At 53.9% G+C, this 20,878-nt stretch overlaps 1 protein-coding gene across 1 annotated transcript in view; it reads right to left on the bottom strand.

The window, feature by feature from the left end:
• Positions 1-20,878, bottom strand: part of ak9 (adenylate kinase 9) — a 457,701-nt gene that overhangs the window by 22,766 nt on the left and 414,057 nt on the right. The window contains exon 40 of the mRNA XM_038801009.1: positions 16,123-16,225. Within this exon, the coding sequence (XP_038656937.1) occupies positions 16,123-16,225 (103 nt within the window). The remainder of the gene's footprint in view (positions 1-16,122; positions 16,226-20,878) is intronic.

Below are 20,878 nucleotides of genomic sequence, written 5' to 3'. Positions count from 1 at the left end.
GGTAGAGCAAGGGAACCGTGGTTTACCAAAGAAGTGGAATCTCTTGTTAAGAGGAAGAAGGAGGCCTATGTGAAGATGAGGCGTGAAGTTTCAGTTGGGGCGCTTGATAGTTACAAGGAAGCGAGGAAGGATCTAAAGAGAGAACTAAGACGAGCAAGGAGGGGACATGAGAAGTCTTTGGCAGGTAGGATCAAGGAAAACCCAAAAGCTTTCTATCGGTATGTCAGGAATAAAAGAATGACTAGGGTAAGAGTAGGGCCAGTCAAGGACAGTGCTGGGAAGTTGTGTGTGGAGGCTGAGGAGATAAGCGCGATACTAAATGAATACTTTTCGTCAGTATTCACTCAGGAAAAAGATAATGTTGTGGAGGAGAATGCTGAGACCCAGGCTATTAGAATAGATGGCATTGAGGTGCGTAGGGAAGAAGTGTTGGTAATTCTGGACAAGGTGAAAATAGATAAGTCCTCGGGGCCTGATGGGATTTATCCTAGGATTCTCTGGGAAGCCAAGGAAGAGATTGCTGAGCCTTTGGCTTTGATTTTTATGTCATCATTGGCTACAGGAATAGTGCCAGAGGACTGGAGGGTAGCAAATGTGGTCCCTTTGTTCAAGAAGGGGAGTAGAGATAACCCCGGTAACTATAGGCCGGTGAGCCTCACGTCTGTTGTGGGTAAAGTCTTAGAGAGGATTATAAGAGATACGATTTATAATCATCTAGATAGGAATAATATGATTAGGGTTAGTCAGCATGGTTTTGTGAAGGGTAGGTCATGCCTCACAAACCTTATCGAGTTATTTGAGAAGGTGACTGAACAGGTAGAGAGGGTAGAGCAGTTGATGTGGTGTATATGGATTTCAGTAAAGCGTTTGATAAGGTTCCCCACGGTCGGCTATTGCAGAAAATACGGAGGCTGGGGATTGAGGGTGATTTAGAGATGTGGATCAGAAATTGGCTAGTTGAAAGAAGACAGAGGGTGGTGGTTGATGGCAAATGTTCAGAATGGAGTTCAGTTACGAGTGGCGTACCACAAGGATCTGTTCTGGGGCCGTTGCTGTTTGTCATTTTTATAAATGACCTAGAGGAGGGCACAGAAGGTTGGGTGAGTAAATTTGCAGATGACACTAAAGTCGGTGGAGTTGTAGACAATGTGGAAGGATGTTGCAGGTTACAGAGGGACATAGATAAGCTGCAGAGCTGGGCTGAGAGGTGGCAAATGGAGTTTAATGTAGAGAAGTGTGAGGTGATTCACTTTGGAAAGAATAACAGGAATGCGGAATATTTGGCTAATGGTAAAATTCTTGGCAGTGTGGATGAGCAGAGGGATCTCGGTGTCCATGTACATAGATCCCTGAAAGTTGCCACCCAGGTTGATAGGGTTGTGAAGAAAGCCTATAGTGTGTTGGCCTTTATTGGTAGAGGGATTGAGTTCCGGAGCCATGAGGTCATGTTGCAGCTGTACAAAACTCTGGTACGGCCGCATTTGGAGTATTGCGTACAGTTCTGGTCACCTCATTATATGAAGGATGTGGAAACTTTGGAACGGGTGCAGAGGAGATTTACCAGGATGTTGTCTGGTATGGAGGGAAAATCTTATGAGGAGAGGCTGATGGACTTGAGGTTGTTTTCGTTAGAGAGAAGAAGGTTAAGAGGTGACTTAATAGAGGCATACAAAATGATCAGAGGGTTAGATAGGGTGGACAGTGAGAGTCTTCTCCCGCGGATGGAGGTGGCTAGCACGAGGGGACATAGCCATAAATTGAGGGGTAATAGATATAGGACAGAGGTCAGAGGTAGGTTTTTTACGCAAAGAGTGGTGAGGCTGTGGAATGCCCTACCTGCAACAGTCGTGAACTCGCCAACATTGAGGGCATTTAAAAGTTTATTGGATAAGCATATGGATGATAATGGCATAGCGTAGGTTAGATGGCCTTTAGTTTTTGACTTCCCATGTCGGTGCAACATCGTGGGCCGAAGGGCCTGTACTGCGCTGTATCGTTCTATGTTCTATGTTCTTCTTTATAGCTTTTATAGTAGCTTTCTGTTGCCCCCTAAAGGTCTCCTCCAAACTATTCCCACAAATCCCTTCCTAACCCCCATGATAGTCAATATTATAAGTGGTTCCCTTCCCTCTCATACTATCTGTCTAGTTTCCCAACATCATCATCCACTCTTCTAAATAACCATTTTCAAACCCTTGGTCATGGAAAATTAATGACGTATTTCGAACCTGTTTTTCCTCTCTGAAGTTCTTGAAACTAATATTTTCCCCTAAATCGGTGCCGATCACCCTATAATTGTATATCTCAATCAGTATTCTGCTTCTGCCACAGAACTGAAATGGTCCTTAACCAAAACTACAAATTATGGGCGCGATTCTCCGTTCCCGCGCGGCATCGGGAAGGCCGTTGTGAACTCGGCCGAGTTTCACGACGTCCCGAAACGGCCCCGTTCACGAGCGATTCAGGCCCCGGAAATGGGCTAGGAGCGGGGCCGCGGGAACCACGTGGGGGATGACGCCAGAAGCCAGCGACGCCCGAATGACGACAGATTGACGCCGCTCCACGTCATTAAAAGGCGCAAGCGACGAAAACAAGTGAGGGAGAGAAGATGACGGAGCCACGGAGGGCCGCCCCGAGGTTTGGTGAGACTGACCTCGAGACCCTTCTCGATGAGGTGGAGCAACGGAGGGGCATCATCTGCCCTAGAAGAGGGCATCGCCACCCTGCCAGCGTTGTGCGACGGGCCTGGCGCGAGGTGGGCACGGCAGTGAGTGCTGTGGGGCAGACCCCTCAGTCTGGGAAGCAGTGCCGGAAGAAGCTCCACGACCTCACCAGGGCTGCCAGGGTAAGTGCCAAGAGGGTGCCCACGGGTCACAACAATCCCCCCCCCCCCCCCCCCCCATCATGTCCCTGATCACCCACCTCCCCCCCGGGCATGAGGGGGAGGGGGAGGGGGGGGACGAGAGTGAGTGGAAGGTGGTTAACCAAATTGTCACAGACCCACATGAGCGCTGCGATCCTCTGGAGAGATGCCATGGTTTAGCTGCAACTTTCCCCCCAACCTGTGCCAATATCTGAACGCCCTGATGATATCTGCCGAATTGTCATGATCTATCTATGCCCCCCCCCAACAGGACAAGACTGCTCACAACAACCGGGAGCGCAACAGGACCGGAGGGTGCTCACCCATTCTGCACCCCCTGACCATGTTTGAGCAGAGGGCACTGGACCTTGCTGGGGGATCTGCCACCCGGGAGGTTGCGCAATGCAAGGTTGGAGGTGCAGAACCAAGTGAGACAACCCTGCATGGCAACCCCCCCCCCCCCCCCCCCCCCCCCCCAAGCCCATCCTCTGTGCCCTCACACTCTGCCCACTGGACCACCAATCCTCTCTCCCCTCACACTCTGCCGACTGGACCCCCCATCCTCTCTCCCCTCACACTCTGCCCACTGGACCCCCATCCTCTCTCCCCTCACACTCTGCCCACTGGCCCCCCCATCCTCTCTCCCCTCACACTCTGCCGACTGGACCCCCCATCCTCTCTCCCCTCACACTCTGCCCACTGGACCCCCCATCCTCTCTCCCCTCACACTGCCCACTGGACCATCCAAAGCCCGGCAGAGCGTGTCTAAATAACCCCGTCTTATTCTGTTCCCTAGGGCGTGCTGCCGAACATCCAGGGCCGTCTGCTGCGACACACAGCCAAACATCCGCCACCACCAGCGCACCGGCCACCGCCAGAGGGTGGCAGGAGGTCAGCCAGGAGTGCCATCCTCCCAACCCGGGACTGTCGAGCAGGACGCATACATGACGGCGACACAGTCAGCAGACCCACATGAGGGAGAACCACACATGGGTCGCTTGCACCCTGCGGCCAGATATGATTGGGACGACGACACTGCGGATATAATGACGGACGAGGACCTAGAGCTTGCTGCACTGCTGTCTCCCACACCATCCTAGAGACACTTACCTCGGTTGGGCAATTAAGTGATGAAGCTCCTGGGTCACGGTCTGGTGTGCACCACACAGCTGAGCCGGTACAGCAGGTGGAAGGCGGAGCAGCCGAGGGGCTGGACGGTCGGAGCGCAGCCCAGGCCCAGCATCCAGCTGGCTCCCAGACATTTCCCGGGTTCCTGGGTTTACTCGACCCACCCGCGCAGCCGATGCATTTTGAAACCCAGGGACACAATGACGGGATGAGGGCCATCTTCCAGCAGCTGCAGACGCAGTTAGAGGAGTCAAACCGCGTCCAGGAGCAGGGAGTGGTGCCGCTCATGGCAGCAACCCAGGCCGACATCGCACGGGTGGAGTCCGCGGTCGAGGCAATGGGTGAAACGGTTTCCGCCATGGGTCAGGTTCTGCAAGGCGTTGGGCTTAATGTGCACGCGTCATCCATGGCCCAGGAGAGGGCTGCCCGCTCACAGGCAGCAATGCGCCAGAGCCAACATGACATTGCCGGCGCGCTAAAGGCCCTGGCCGAGTCTCAGCAGGTCATGGCCCAGTCCCAGCACGCCATGGCACAGTCCCAGCAGTCAGTCGCGGAGAGCATCAACCGCCTGACACACGTGCTGGATGGCGTCGCGCACTCACAGGTTGAGGTCGCACAGTCCCTGGCTGGAATGTCTAACTCCCTGGACTCCGTCTCTGCGAATGTTCGGACCCTGGTCGAGGCCTCCAGGACTGGCAGCGCCAGGTGTCGGTGGGGCGACGGGGCACCTCCCCGTCCGTCCCACAGTGAGGCCCGGGGGCCACTGGGCTCCCCGAGGGAGGAGGAGGTTCTGGGGCCCGTCCCATTAACTCCATCATGGGACGTCCCTGAACACTCGGCCTCCCCCCGTCCCATCCTTGGTGCATCGGGTGGGCAGCGGGCAGAGCAGGGTGGCACCACGTCATCCGAAACACCCGCGGAGCAGCCTGGCCCATCAAGGCCAGGTCGCCCCAAGAAACAAGTGCAGACGGGGAGACATGTCGCAGGGGGTGATTCTCAGCAGTCCGCCTCCACTCCTGCTGTATCATCTGGGGATTCACTTAGACGTAGTAGCCCGTAAGGCTACGAAGAGGGACACATAGTAAGTTGGCATGGGTGAAGGGTACAGTTTAGTTGTAGGGGCTAAGGCATCTGTAAATAATGTTAACCATTAAACTCACTGTTGCACCTAACTTGTAAGACCGTGTGATTTTTTCCGTTGCCACAGGGATCGTGATGGTGACCGAATGTCGATGGGGTTGACGAGCGGTGAAACTTCGGTGCCGGGTGTGCAGTCCCTTCCCCCCCAACCTCCTCCCACAGCTACCCCACGCGGGCACGCGATGGAGTGTCCCTGACGAACTCAGCGACCACCGAGGTGGATGGTTCAGCTATTACCATGAGTCAGACTTTGTCTAACGATTCTGAGCTCACAGCTCATCGCAGAGCGGGCCGTCATCATTCAACACGGCACTGATCACACCCGCTGACACAGCCATCAATGTGTCGTGCCATACCATCTGGCCGCAGTGGTAAGGGTGATTTAGAACTGGAGCAGTGTAAGCAGAGCGCGGGGGGGGTGATGTTGTGCTGAGCGTCTGCGCGACTGGCGATGCAGGTGGTAGTGTTGGTGTTCAGCGGTGCCATCGCGCGCAGCGCGTGAATCTTGCTGCCACCAAATCGTCGCATGCCTGCTGTCCTCGCCCGTGCCGTCGTGCCGCCTCCTGGACATTACCAGCACCCGGGTCCTGTCTGCGTGCTGCGCCCGACACACCACTAATCTCCTCCTCCTCCTCTGTGTTGGCACCACTGCCAGTGGCTTCTCCCTCCGTTTCCTCCACTAGGGCATTTCCCCTCTGCATCGCGATGTTGTGCAGCGCACAGCAGACCACGACAATGTGAGCGACCCTCTCAGGCTGGTACTGCAGGGCCCCTCCGGAGCGGTCCAGGTCCCTGAATCGCATTTTCAGGAGACCAAAGCAGTGCTCCACCACACCCCTGGTTGCTGCATGGGCCTCATTGTAAAGGATCTCCGCGTTGGTCTGAGGCCTCCTTATGGGCGTCATCAGCCAAGACCTCAGTGGATAACCCCTGTCGCCCAGCAACCAGCCCCTCAGCCGGGGGGGGGGGGGGGGGGGGGGGGGGGGCGTCCCTCAAACAGAGCAGGGATGAACGACTGCGCAGGAATGTACGCATCATGCATACTGCCAGGGGACCTAGCGCACACGTGCATGATCTTCATGTGGGGGTCGCATACCACCTGGATATTCATGGAGTATGTCCCCCTCCTGTTTGTGAACACTTCCCTGTTGTCTGCAGGCGGGCGCATGGGGACGTGAACACAATCAATGATCCCCTGGACCATCGGTATCCCGTCAACGTTGGCAAATCCACGAGCTTGTGAATCGTGACTTGCTCGGTCCTCGGGAAAGGAGATGTAGCGGTCGGCGATGGCATACAGGGCGTCGGTCACATCCCGGATGCACCTGTGCACCGATGCCTGTGAGATCCACGATAGGTCCCCGCTCGGAGACTGGAAGGAGCCGGTTGCATAAAAGTTAAGTGCCACCGTCACCTTGACGGCAAACGGGATCACATGTCCTCCCCCCGTTCCACGTGGGGCGAGGTGAGCCACAAGGTGACAGATATGTGTCACCGTCTCTCTGCTCAACTGGAGTCTCCTCCTGCAGGTGATGTCCAGCATTGTCTGGAATGAGATCCGGGCACGGTACACCCTAGGCCTCGGTCGTCGCCTCTGGCGCATTGGCTCCACCCTCAATGTCTCCTCCTCCTCCTCCTCCTCCCCCCACCATGCTGCTCGACGACGGGCCACTCCGCGGCCATTCCCTCTGCTCCTGCAGCTGGCCCTGCATCCACTGTGGGATGTCGCTGTGGACGCTGCTGGATCTCCAACTGCAGTGCAGCGGCCCCAACCACTGCGCTGAACATAGCCGTTCGGTTTGAATACATTTTGCTCACCTACAGAAGGGTGGTGGGGGGCAGAGAAATTACATGTTAGACGGAGGTTATTCGACACCTCGGCAGCCGCCTGCCATGGGATACCTGTGTTTCCCGGTGGCCTCGTCGCGCTGCTGACACGCGGCCAGCCTAACCCCTGGTCACTTTTTGCGTCCAACGGGCAGTTAACTACGTCCTCCTCCCCGGTGCGTCAGTGGGCTGTGGCCATAAGCCACAGGGCAACCAGCGGCCGTGTCCTCATGACCGTCCTGTCATGGCAGGGTGGCTGACATGTTGCATCCAGCGGTGGACGACCCACTCCACTCACTCCCTCTCTCCCCCCACCCACTTCTCCCTCTCTCCCTACCCACTTCTCCCTCTCTCCCCCACCCACTTCTCCCTCTCTCCCCCCTTCCCATTTCTCCCTCTCTGCCCCCCCCTCCCACTTCTCCCTCTCTCCCCCCCTCACTGGCCGCTGCGTTCTTGGGGATGCCTTCCCCAGTCTGCCCACTTCTCCCTCTCGCCCCCTCCTCCCATTTCTCCCTCTCTCCCCCCTCCTCCCACTTCTCCCTCTCTCCCCCCCCCCCCTCCCACTTCTCCCTCTCTCCCCCCCCCCCTCCCACTTCTCCCTCTCTCCCCCCCTCACTGGCCGCTGCGTTCTTGGGGATGCCTTCCCCAGTCTGCCCACTTCTCCCTCTCTCCCCCCCCCCTACTTCTCCCCCCCCCCCCCCCCCCCCCACCCCTCCCACTGGCCGCAGCGTTCTCGAGGATGCCTTCCCCAGTTTGCGGAGACTCCGGGACGGTCAGCGCACCTCCTCACTCCTCGTCAGCCAGCACGACTGGCTGACGACTTTAAAAAGCAGGTGTGGACGGCGTCGGCGTGACCTGGCGTCACGACGTCGGGACTTCGGCCATCCGGGCCGGAGAATAGCGGGGGTGCTGGAGAATCGCCATTTTGGCTGCATCGGGCGATTCTCCAGGTTTTTGCGCGGGAAGCCCGATGACAGAAATTTGGCCGGTTGGGAGAATAGCGGGAGCGCGTCGGACCAGCGTCGTGTGAAAATCTGGCGTGGCCCGCTATTCTCCCAACCGGCGTGACAGCGGAGAATCGCGCCCTATGTTCTCTAACACTGTGACCAAGATACATTATACCTCTTCATCTTTTTGACCTTACTGCAGTATTTGATATGGTTAATGAGAGCATTTTCCTGAAACATGTTTCCTCCATTGTCCAGCTTGGTAGAACACTCATCACTTGGTTCCACTCATTCCTATCTGACCTTAGCCCGATACTCTCCAGAAATTGATTATCTTTCATTTGCTGATCCAGGGTCTCTGGAGTCCCTTGCTCCTTACTGACATAATTTGCAAACATTTCCACCACCACAAACACCTTTCCACCACCTCACTGTTAACCCAGACATTTCCTTTATATTGCTAAAGTGTTTGTCCAATGACCAGTCTTGCCTGGTGCATAATACCTGCTCTGTAATATCAATTGAGGTGATTCAGATGCTTGGACTAATCCAGTGGTACCCTCCTATACAGTACCTTCCTGCAAGGGTATTGGTCATTGTAGTGGTCTTATGCACTCCCCATTATATGGACCTTCAGAGAGATGTGGACTTTGAGAACAATTAAGAACTGGAGGAAATAGCTCATTGGGGAGAAGCAGGAGTAGGGGGTAAGAGAGTAAGAGGAGGTTGACATCAAACAGAGAGTTGCCAATGCTGTATGGCATGGTGGCCTCCAGATGGCACCTCTGGGAAAAGGACCTCCATCCTCTGTCTAACGGCCTCGAGAATTAGATCCAAGTTGGCATCGATAAAATTGCCCAAGCACCAGTCCTTTGGTTTCCCTGTGATATCTAGCTTCCCTCTGGAGTAGTGGGAGGCTTTGCAGACCAAGGCAGACCAGCAGCACGGTTCAATTCCCGTACCAGCCTCTCGGAACAGGCACCGGAATGTGGCGACTAGGGGCTTTTCACAGTAACTTCATTTGAAGCCTACTTGTGACAATAAGCGATTTTCATTTTCATTTCAATTGTCGATCTATTCCTCACGATAACCAGCAGCTTCATTGATAGCTTCTACGGGGTGTCTAAATGAGTCCCACACTTCATCCTTGCCCCCACTATTTCTAAATGGGCAGGAAACCTAGCTCTCTAAAGGTTGCGGACTTCCTCATTCAAAAATCTGGGGCGTGATTCTCCCAACCCCCCACTGGCTGCCGAATTCTCTGACGCCAGGGATTTGGTGGGGGCGGGAATCGCGCCGCGCCGGTCGGGGGCCGTTGGCAGCACCCCCCCCCGGCGATTCTCCGGCCCATGATGGGCCGAGCAGCCGCCCATTTTAGGCCGGTCCCGCCGGCGTAAATTGCAACAGGTTCTTACCGGCGGGACCTGGCTGCGCGGGCGGCCTCCGGGGTCCTCGGGGGGGGGCGTGGGGGGATCTGGTCTTGGGAGGTGCCCCCACGGTGGCCTAGCCCGCGGTCGGGGCCCACCGAACTGCGGGCGCGTCTGTGCTGTGGGGGCACTCTATTCCTCCGTGTCGGCTGCTGTGGTGCTCCACTATGGCCGACGTGGAGATTAACCCTCCCTGCACATGCGCTGGGATGACGCCAGCACTCGCTGGCGTCCTGCGCATTCGCCAACTCGCACATGCCGGTGGAGGATCTTCGCCGCTGGTTGGCGTGGCGCCAAGCCCCTTCCGCGCCAGCCAGCGCTGTGCAAACCATTCCAGCGCTGGCCTAGCTCCTGAAGGTGCAGAGGATTCCAGCGCCGGAGTTGCCCGCCCGCCGGTTTTCGCTGAATCCCGACCCTGAACTTCAATCAGTTTCTCACTGAAGGTTTCTGATCTGAAAATAAACCCTATTCTTGTTTCCAGTCTTTTGGGGTGAAAATACACTCATACTCTCCACCATAGAGAATGCCAACTTCCACCTTCATAATATTACCAAACTCTGCTCTTTCCTCAGGCCATTGACTTCCCAAACCTTCATCCATGGCATTTTGGCTTACACAGCCAGTTATTCTAATGCTTTGCTTGCTGCCTCTCACTTTCCACCAAGTCTTGCTCATCCAGTACCCTGTCTGGGGACGGGCGCGTTTTACGACGGTCGGGAAGGGTTAATTTCCCAACGTATTCACTTCCGGGAAATGGGCTAGTAACGCGGCCGCGTCAATCACGTGCGCGATGACGACGGAACGCGGCGATGACACGATCACGCCCACGTGACACCGCCCGACGCCGTAAAAAGGCGCGGGCGGGCACAGAATCTGTCGGCCATGATGTCGGAGTCCAGGAGAGCTGCACCTCGTTTTGTGGAGGCCGATGTCGAGACTCTGCTCGATGCTGTCGAGCAGAGGAGGGGCATCCTCCGCCCGCGGAGAGGGCATCGCCAACCTGCCAGCGCGGTACGCCAGGCCTGGCGTGAGGTGGCCGCTGCCGTCAGTGCTGTGGGGCAGACCCCTCGCTCTGCAGAGCAGTGCCGGAAAAAGCTACACGACCTCACCAGGGCTGCCAGGGTAAGTGCCAAGAAGGTGCCCCCTGGTCACAACCATCCCTCCCCCCCCTTTACTTAATCACCCACCTCCCCCCCCGGCACGGGGGTGGAGGGGGATTGGGCCAGAGTTATTTGAGGATGGTTCACAAAGTTGTCACAGACCCAGCGCTCTGGCCCCGTGGAGAGATGCAATCGTCTTATGACAACTTGACCCCCAAACTGTGTCAGTATCTGAACGGACTGCTGATACCTGCCGTATTGTGATGATCTACCTATGTACCCTCCCCCAACAGGCCAAGTCCGCTCACAACAACCGTGAGCAGCACAAGACTGGAGGGGGTTCGCCCAACCTGCACCCCTTCACCACCTTTGAGCAGAGAGCACTGGACCTTGTTGGGGGGTCTGCCACCCGGGATGTCGCGCTATGCGAGGTTGGCGGATCTGCAGCAAGTGAGACAACCCTCCTTGACAAACACCCACCCCTCCCCCATCCTCTGTCCCTTCACACACCCTGCCCACTGGGATACCTCCCCCATCCTCTGTCCCTTCACACACCCTGCCCACTTGGACACCCCCCCCATCCTCTGTCCCTTCACACACCCTGCCCACGGGGATACCTCCCCCATCCTCTGTCCCTTCACACACCCTGCCCACTGGGATACCTCCCCCATCCTCTGTCCCTTCACACACCCTGCCCACTGGGATACCTCCCCCATCCTCTGTCCCTTCACACGCTGCCCACTGGGACCGTCCAGCGGCCTGCCGAGCAAATCTAAATAACCCGTCTCATTCTCTTCCCTAGGACGTGATGCCGAACGACCAGGGCCGTCTGGCTGCAGACGGACACAGGCATCTGCCGCCACCTCACCCGGGGCCGCACGACAGAGGGTGCCCGATCAGCGGGGAGCCCCATCCTCCCCAACCCAATCTGCGGATCAGGACGCCCACAGGGTGGCAAGAACACAACCCCCGGAAATGGCCAGGGATAACCCTCCGGACTCTGAGCGGCCCCACACCATTGAGGAGGGGCTAAATTGCGAAAACATCGGGCTTGCGGCACTGCTATCTCCCACAACATCCATCATCCCAGAGACACTCACCCCGGCGGGCCTATTTAGTGATGAGTCTCCTGGGTCACAGTCTGGTTTGCACATCACAGATGAGCAGGTACAGCAGGTGGAGGTCGGAGCAACCGAGGGCCCGGACTCGCGGAGGCCAGACCAGGCCCAGGATGCAGCTGGCTCCCAGACGTTTTCGGAGTTCCTGGAGTTTCTCAACCCACCCGCACAGCCGATGCCTCAAGAAACCCAGGGAAACAACGACGGGATGAGGGCTTCCTTCCAGACTCTGCAGACGCTGTTAGAGGAGTCGAACCGCGTCCACGAGCAGGGAGTAGTGCCGCTCATGGCAGAGACCCAGTCCGACACCGCACGGATGGCATCCGCGGTGGAGGCAATGGGTCAGGTGATGCAAGGCATTGGGGTTCATATGCATGCGTCATCCTCGGCCCTGGACAGGGTTGCCCTCTCACAGGCAGCAATGTGCCAGAGGTAAAACGACATTGCCGGCGCCTGCAGGCCTTGGCCCAGTCTCACCAGGTCATTGGCCAGTCGCAGCAGTCAGTCGCCGAGAGCATCAACCGCCTGACACATGTGCTGGATGGTGTCGTGCACTCGCAGGTTGAGATCGCACAGTCCCTGGCGGGAATGTCTAACTCCCTGGACTCCGTCTCTGCAAACCTTCGGATCCTGGTAGATACCGTTGCAGGTCTCCAGGACTGGCAGCGCCAGGTGTCGGTGGTGCGACGGGGCACCTCCCCGCTCGCACCTCTGTCCCAAAGTGAGGCCCGGGGGCCACCGGGCTCCCCAAGGGAGGAGGAGGTTTCGGGGCCTGTCCCATTAACTCCATCACGGGACGTCCCGGAATTCTTGGCCTCCCCCGTTCCATCCCTGGTGCATCGGGTGGGCAGCAGGCAGAGCACGGTGGCACAACGTCACCCGAGGCACCCGCAGAGCAGCCTGGCCCATCAAGGCCGGGTCGCCCCAGGAAACGCTTGGCCTAGGAGAAACGAGTCGAGGGGGGCGATTCGCAGCAATCCTCCTCCACTCCTGCTGTATCATCTGGGGAGTCACTTAGACGTAGTGGTAGGGCCCGTAAGGCAACTAAGATAGACACTGAGTAAGTTGGCACGGGTGAAGGGCACAGTTTAGTTGTAGGGGCTAGGGCACCTGTAAATAATTGTTAACATTAAACGCACTGTTCCACCTTACTTGTAATACCGTGTGATTGTTCCACAGCCACAGGATTTGTGATGGTGACCGAGTGTCGCTGGGGTTGACGAGTGGTGAAACTTCGGTGCCGGGTGTGCAGTCCCTGCCCCTCCCCCCCCCCCCCCCCCCCCCCCCCAACCCCTCCCACAGCTAGCCCACGCGGGCACGTGATGGAGTGTCAGTGACGATCTCAGCGGCCACCAAGGTGGATGGTTCAGCTATTGCCATGGGTCAGACTCTCTCTAACGATTCTGAGCTCACAGCTCATCGCAGAGCGGGCTGTCATCATTCCACATGGCACTGATCACACCCGCTGAAACAGCCAACAATGTTGTGCCATACCGTCTGGACCCAGTGGTAAGGGTGATGTCGAAGTGGAGCAGGGTACACTGAGAGGGGGTGGGGGTGGTTGTGGTGGTGGAAGTTGTGTGTTGACCCTCTGCACGACTAGCGATGCAGGTGGTGGTTTGGTGTTCAGTGGGAACGTCACATGCGATGCGTGAACCGTGCTGCCACCAAGGCGTCGCGTGCCCGCCGTCCTCGCCGGGTCTGTCGTGCCGCCTCCTGGACATCACCAGCACCTGGGTCGTGTCTGCGTGCTGCTCCCGCCACTCCACCAGCTTCCTCCTCCTCCCTCTCCTCCTCCTCCTCCTCCTCCTCTGTGCTGGTACCACTGCCACTGGCTTCTCCCTCCGCCTCCTGCAGCAGGTCATCTCCCCTCTGCATCGCGATGTTGTGCAGCGCACAGCAGACCACTACAATGCGAGCGACCCTTTCGGCCTGGTACTGCAGGGCCCCTCCGGAGCAGTCCAGGCACCTGAATCTCATCTTCAGGAGGCCAAGGCAGCGCTCCACCACACCCCTGGTTGCTGCATGGGCCTCGTTGTATCGTGTTTCCGCATTGGTCTGAGGCCTCCGTATAGGCGTCATCAGCCAAGACCTCAGCGGATAACCCCTGTCGCCTAGCAACCAGCCCCTCAGCCGGGGGGGACGTCCCTCAAACATCGCAGGGATGAACGACTGCGCCAGTATGTAGGAGTCATGCACACTCCCTTGGGAACCTTGCAGAGACGTTCATGATCCTCATGTGGGGGTCGCATACCACCTGGATATTCATGGAGTATGTCCCCCTTCTGTTTGTGAACACATCCCTGTCCCCTGCAGGCGGGTGCATGGGGACGTGAACACAATCGATTGCCCCCTGCACCCTCGGTATCCCGGCCACGCTGGCAAATCCACGAGCTCGTGAGTTTTGACTTGCTTGGTCCTCGGGAAAGGTGATGTAGCGGTCCGCGATGGCATAGAGGGCGTCGGTCACATCCCGGATACACCTGTGGACCGATGACTGGGAGATCCCGGAGACGTCCCCGCTCGGAGACTGGAAGGAGCCGGTAGCATAGAAGTTAAGAGCGACCGTCACCTTGATGACAACCGTGTCCTCCCCCCGTTCCACGTGGGGCGAGGTGCGACAGGAGTTGGCAGATATGTATCACCGTCTTCCTACTCAGCCGGCGTCTCCTCCTGCAGATGATGTCCGTCATTGTTAGGAAAGAGACCCGGACACGGTACACCCTCGGCTTTGGTCGTCGCCTCTGGCGCCGTGGCTGCACCCTCACTCTCTCCTCTTCCTCTTCCTCCTCCTCCTCCCCATGCTGCTCGACGACTGGCAACTCCTCGGCCATTCCCTCTGCTGCTGCAGCTGGCCCTGCATCCACTGCGGGTTGTGGGTGTGGATGCTGCTGCATCGCCAAATGCAGTACAGCGGCCCCAACCACTGCGCAGAACATAGGCGTTCTGTTCACATACATTGTGCTAACCTACAGAAGGGTGGTGGGAGGCAGAGAAACGGGACATGTTAGACGGAGGTTAGTCGGCACCTCGGCAGCTGCCTGCCACGGGATACCTGTGTGTCCCGGTGGCCTGGTCGCGCTGCTGACACGCGGGCAGCCTAACCCCTGGTCATTTTCTGCATCCAACGGCCAGTAAACTATATCCTCACGGGTGCGTCAGTGGCCTGTGGCCTTAAGCCACAGGGCAACCAGCGGCCGTGTCCTCGTGGCCGTGTCCACGCCATGGCATGGTGGCAGACATTTTGTTACGGGGTTGGACGGCTCACTCGCTCACTCTCTACCTAACCCCCCCCCACTCCCACTCCCCCCCCATCTCCCCCACTCCCCCCTCATCTCCCCCACTCCCCCACTCCCCCCCCGTCTCCCCCCACTCCCCCCCGTCTCCCCCACTCCCCCCCCCGTTCTCCCCCACTCCCCCCCCCGTCTCCCCCACTCCCCCCTCCGTTTCCCCCACTGCCCCCTCCGTCTCCCCCACTGCCCCCTCCGTCTCCCCCACTGCCCCCTCCGTCTCCCCCACTGCTCCCTCCGTCTCCCCCACTGCCCCCGCTTTGGACCCCCCCTCCCGTTCTCAGGGATGCCTTCTCCGTTGTGGCCAGACTCGAGCGGTGCGCTGAGCGGTGCGCTCACCTCCTCCAAGCTGTCGTCAGCCAGCACGACTGGTTGACGAACTTAAATAGCAGGTGTGTTTCACGCCGTGCAAACAGGGCGTGATGACGTCGGGACTTCGGCCCATCCGGGACGGTGAATAGCGGGGGGGGGGCTATTAGTGGCGAATCTGGTCGTGTCGGGGGCGTGAAGGAGGCGTTTGTCGGGAATGGCGACTCCGAGATTTTGCGGGGTTCGGAGAATAGCGGGAGGGCGTCGGAACAGTGTCGCCGTAAAAATTTACGACCCCCGCTATTCTCCGCACCGTCGTGAGTGCGGAGAATCGCGCCCATGGTTCCAGAATAAGGGGAGTGAGTTTCAAATTCGAACCACTCTCCTTATTGAATTTATTAGTGACAATCCTATATATAATGTTTAATGTTTGCCTCCCCTATAGCTGAGAACATCTTTCCCACATCTATCTATTGAATCTCTTCTCCATTTCTAAGTTCAAAACAGCCCAAACAATTTCATTAATTTTCAACAGTGTCTAGAGTCATGAAGATGGACTTTGCAGGAGAGACACTTGAGGAGGATGGAGTGTTGATGGCAGTGTCGAAGTTGAGGAGAATGTGAAAAGATAAGATCCAAACACTGTCATGTGAGATGCCAGTGGTGGTCATTATGGTGAGCTTTCCTGCTATTGGCTGGCACAAACCTGAATGAAGGATTTGAACAAGGAATGGAGGGAGAGATGGCAATGATGTTGTGCAGAACTTTGATAATCAAGCTCCACGACAAAGTAAGAAAACTACAGTTAATTCAAGAAAGCACAAGATGTGAACCTCAATAGGTCAATTTTGCTATTATGGGAAGATGAAGTTTTCCAATGAATGTAAATAAACATGATTACGGGTAGACAAGCACTACCAGTAACATTTACATTAACTGTAAATATTAAATAGTCAGCAATAAATGCCCTTACTTGTTCCATGTATCCAAGCATCGGAAGTGAAGTGGGGAAAACTGGCTCCTTCACTGGTGGAAGTTTATTTGGGAGTGCCAGATCCCAGTACTTGTCAGGAAGTCTGAAAGGAAGTAAAACTCAGATTGGTGATTTTAAGACACTGACATCTTAATTTTCTGATCAGAATGCCCTATTTTACTGGTGTACATCCGATGGCCCAGATTGACAAATGCACTGGAATTCTGTTCTACTAGAACTTCACCAACTTTGGCACACATCTAATTTTCTGTTGTCATTTCCAGCAACCAAAGAAAGTACCCACCTAAATGGTGAGGATTTGGTGGTATATGTCACATTTTCTGCCAATTCTATCTCCTTTATACTAATTCATGTTCCATATAAAACTAACATTCAGAGTTGCTATGAGAAGGGAAACACATTTTTAAAAACAGCCACTACATATATAGTATTTCAGAAACCTTTTGTTTCGGGGCAGATGACAGAAGTTTGAAAATCTGCACACCTTTTTGCAGTTTTCTCCTTTTGGCTATTATAGGCTACCTGGACCTCAAAAAAGAAAGTTATTTTTCTATTGCAGCAACATGCAGCTGTCTATATTGGGTATGATGCCAAATACATGCAACAGGCAGTTATTTATAATGCAAAGCTTTCTATCTCATCATCCAGGTCATTAATATAAATGATGAGTGGTTGGCAACACAACACAGAGCTTTGTGTTACATTTTGTCAATTATAGCACCTGCCAACATCCGAAATGTCTCTACCTCGCTGTTCAATTATTTAACCAGGTCAATAGTTTGCTTTTGCTTTCCACCTCATGGGCTTTAACTTTAATTTATCAAGGGCACCCTCTCTGGCACAGTGCCCTTTGCAGGGCAGATGTCCCACCATTGATACAATCAGCTTGCCCACTCTGCAGACCACTGGCTGTCACCAAGCCCTACCTTCCCACTGCATTCCTACCCCCATCCATCCTGTCCCAAGACAAGTAGGCACAACCGGTGCATCGCACAAAGGACCCACAGCACACCGAAGCTGCGGTCCCAACAGGTATCCACCCCCCCGGCCGAGCCCTACCCGTGGGCCCTGCTCGCATGCATGCTACCCTCAAGCATGGCGCTGGTTGGTGGCGCACCGCATCCACCCCCCCGTCCCTCCAATAACCTGGTACCACCCCACTGGCAGGGTATCACATGACCCACCCAAGGAGGGCTCCGATAGTAGACCCCACAGGGGGGTGCAGGACACAGGCCGCAAGCGTATTGCTGGCATGGGTAGCAGTTTAGTTAAGAATGAAAAGGATCTGCTACCAGCAGCCAGCGGCCATGGAAACTAACAAGCACAGGGCTAAATCGCTGGCTTTGAAAGCAGACCAAGGCAGCCCAGCAGCACGGTTCAATTCCCGTACCAGCCTCCCAGGCGCCGGAATGTGGCGACTAGGGGCTTTTCACTGTAACTTCAATTGAAGCCTACTTGTGACAATAAGTGATTTTCATTTTTTCATTTCATTCACCCTCTGGGTGAGCAGTAAACTGCTCTCACCTTTTATTTTTTGATGTGGAGATGCCGGAGTTGGACTGGAGTGGGCACAGTAAGAAGTCTTACAGCACTGGGTTAAAATCCCACAGGTGTATATGGAATCACTAGCTTTTGGAGTGAAGAGGTAGGTTACATAAATACAGCAAATAAAGAAAGACAAAGCCAATGATGTAAGATGATACTTTGAATGCGAGTCTTTGTAGGTAATTAAGTCTTTACAGGTCCAGATGGTGCGACTGGTTCTTGAAGCAACAATGCTAAAGATAAGTCTTTGTTGTCATTGAGTGCTGTGCTAAATAGTTTTGTGACTATTCCTACGCCTTCCTCTGATTTGTCATTAGATTGGGGGTCCAATGGGCTTGGTGTGATGTGGCTAAAATTATAACATTCTGCAAATTGTGTCCACTCCCAGCTGGTGAAGCAAGGACGATTGTCAGAGACGATGTGTAATAGAATTTCATGGCGAGCAAAAACAGATTTTCCTGCTCGTATTATAGATCTCGTTGTTGAGTCATTTAGCGTAATCACCTCGAGATAGGTGGAATATTAGTCAATTATGACTAGATCGTCATGACCTTTAAAGCAGAATAGATCCATACCAACTTTCATCCATGGGTTGGTGATAAGTTTATATTCTTCCAAGCTCCCTTTGCATTGCACACATTGATGCACCTGACAAATGCTGCATTCGTGTGGGCATGTGGGTTGCATGGTAGCATAGTGGTTAGCACTATTGCTTCACAGCTCCAGAATCCCAGGTTTGATTCCCAGCTTGGGTAAATGTCTGTGTGGAGTCTGCACGTTCTCCCCATATCTGCGTGGGTTTCCTCCGGAGGCTCTGGTTTCCTCCCACAATCCAAAGATGTGCAGGTTAGGTGGATTGGCCAGGCAAAATTACCCTTAGTGTCCAAAAAGGTTCGGTGGGTTTATTGGGTTACAGGGATAGGGTGGATGTGTGGGTTTAAGTAGGGTGCACTTTCCAAGGCCGGTGCAGACTCGATGTGCCAAATGGCCTCCTTCTGCACTGGAAATTCTGTAATTCTGTGACTCCTGCACATGATTGTCCACATCCTTGGTGCTTCCAGGCTAGTACACAGATTGTTTTGCTCGTCTACGACATTTTTCAATACCTTGGTTCCCTCGTGTATCTGTTGCAAGACACCTTGTCGGAGGCATGGAGGAATAACTATCCTGTCTCTTTTGAGTGGGAATCTGTTAATTACTGTGTGGTCATCTTTGATGTAGTGACATGAGTCATTGAGCGAGATGCATACGCTACAGGTTTCCACATATCCTGATCATCTTTCTGAAGTAGGACTGTGCCTATGCCCTGTTTGCTGGCATCAGTGGAGATTTTCATTTCCTTTATCAAGTCATAAAACATCAACACTGCAGCAGTGGTGAGAGCTGTTTTAATGTCTTGCCACTCAGCTGTGTGTTCAGGTGTTCATTTAAAGTCAACATTCTTTTTTATGAGGTTGCGTAGAGCCATTGTACGATTGGATAGGTTGGGAATTAATTTCGCCATAAAGTTTACAACCCAAGCATTCGCAGAATTGCTTTTTTATCAGTTGGTACCGGCATTGATTTTGTCTGGATCCGGTTGAATTCCTTCCTGCGATATATGTCCTAAAAATTTCAATTTGTGGATCCCAAACTGACATTTATCATGATTTAAAATGTGGGTGTGGCCACAGCATGTGTACGTCATGCTTGTGACATCACTGTCAAAATGGTCGGCATCCATTGCACGTAGTTTTTTGTGCTGCGACACAGCATTAATGGCATCAGCCACGTTTCCCGACTTTGTGCCTTTTTCGTTTGCCCTGATCTCCCAGCATTCAGAGGATGCTTGTTCACTGATTTTGCACATGTTAATCGCTTCAACTAGCAGCAAAATTGGTTGTTTTAGCATTTCTTCTCGCAAACGTTCGTCATTAATCCCAAATACAACTTGATCGCGAAACATTGAATCAGCAACGGAAGAGAAATTACACGACTGCAATGAAAGAATATACCGATTCCCATTTCAGCTGCAGCCTTTTTCTGAACATGTAGCGCTCACAGGTCTAGTTCACTTGCTTTTTGCATTGACCCTCGAATTTCTGTAGCACTATGTTATATTTTGTTTTATCCTCATCTTCAGAAAATTCAAAGGAGTTATAAAGTTCTAATGCTTGCGTTCCAGCCAAATTATGAACCTACAATGAAGAAAAAGCATTATTCTTCTCGGATCGGAAGCATTTTCTAGCGCGGAGGCAGATAGGAAACTTCAAACTGTTCGAAGAATGCCCAGTTTTGACATAGTTTATCGTTTTTTTCTGAAGTAGTCAGGCTTCTTTAGACTCTCCACCGCACAATTTTTCGTCTGTGTAGAATTTTATGATTGATGTAGCAGCATAACTGGTTTCTTCCATCTTCTGAAAGCTAACCTGTTTAATCTAACTGCTTATTAATTGTAGAAAATAACACCTGGTACCATGTGATGTTCCTTGTGGTTCTAATTTTAGGATGGTTGACGTAGTGTTCACAAAGACCACAAATGGCTTATATATTGAACAAAGCTATAGATTTATTAACACTATTTAACTGGATTCGACAATTACTCCTAAATAAGAAACAGCTGATAATAAAAAATCTACCATTCAACACTCATCTACTACTAATCTCTACACTAATACATTGACTATGATCTGCTCTCACTCACACTATCTTTCCTCAGTCTGTCCTCTAGCTTTCTCCTTAACCTCTCACCCACAAGGCTTAGCATCAATGCCTTATATAGTTCTACATCTAGCTCCTTCTAGTGGTTGATTTGGACATGGCATTAACCCTTACAGTTCTTTACATTTATGATAATGTCACACTATCCCCCCTCACCTTCAATTTGTGTCCCCTTGTAATTTTCATTTCCACCCTGGGAAAAAAGCCTCCAACTGTTCACCCTATCTATACCCCTCATAATTTTATAAACTTCTATCAGGTTGCCCCTCAGCCTCCGTCTCCCCAGAGTGAACAATCCTAGTTTAATCAATCTCTCCTCATAGCTAATACCCTCCAACACAGGCACCATCCTGGTAAACCTTTTCTGTACTCTCTCCAAAGCCTTCAGCACCTTCTGGTAGTGTGGTGACCAGAATTGAACACAGTATTCCAAATGTGGCCTGACCAATGTTCTATATAACTGTAACATAATTTGTGAGCTTTTATATTT

This window comes from Scyliorhinus canicula, chromosome 6 (genome assembly GCF_902713615.1).
Source record: "Scyliorhinus canicula chromosome 6, sScyCan1.1, whole genome shotgun sequence".
NCBI classification, from domain to species: domain Eukaryota; kingdom Metazoa; phylum Chordata; class Chondrichthyes; order Carcharhiniformes; family Scyliorhinidae; genus Scyliorhinus; species Scyliorhinus canicula.
The sequence above is the reverse complement of the archived record's forward strand: the minus strand, read 5'-3'. Positions and strand labels throughout refer to the sequence as shown.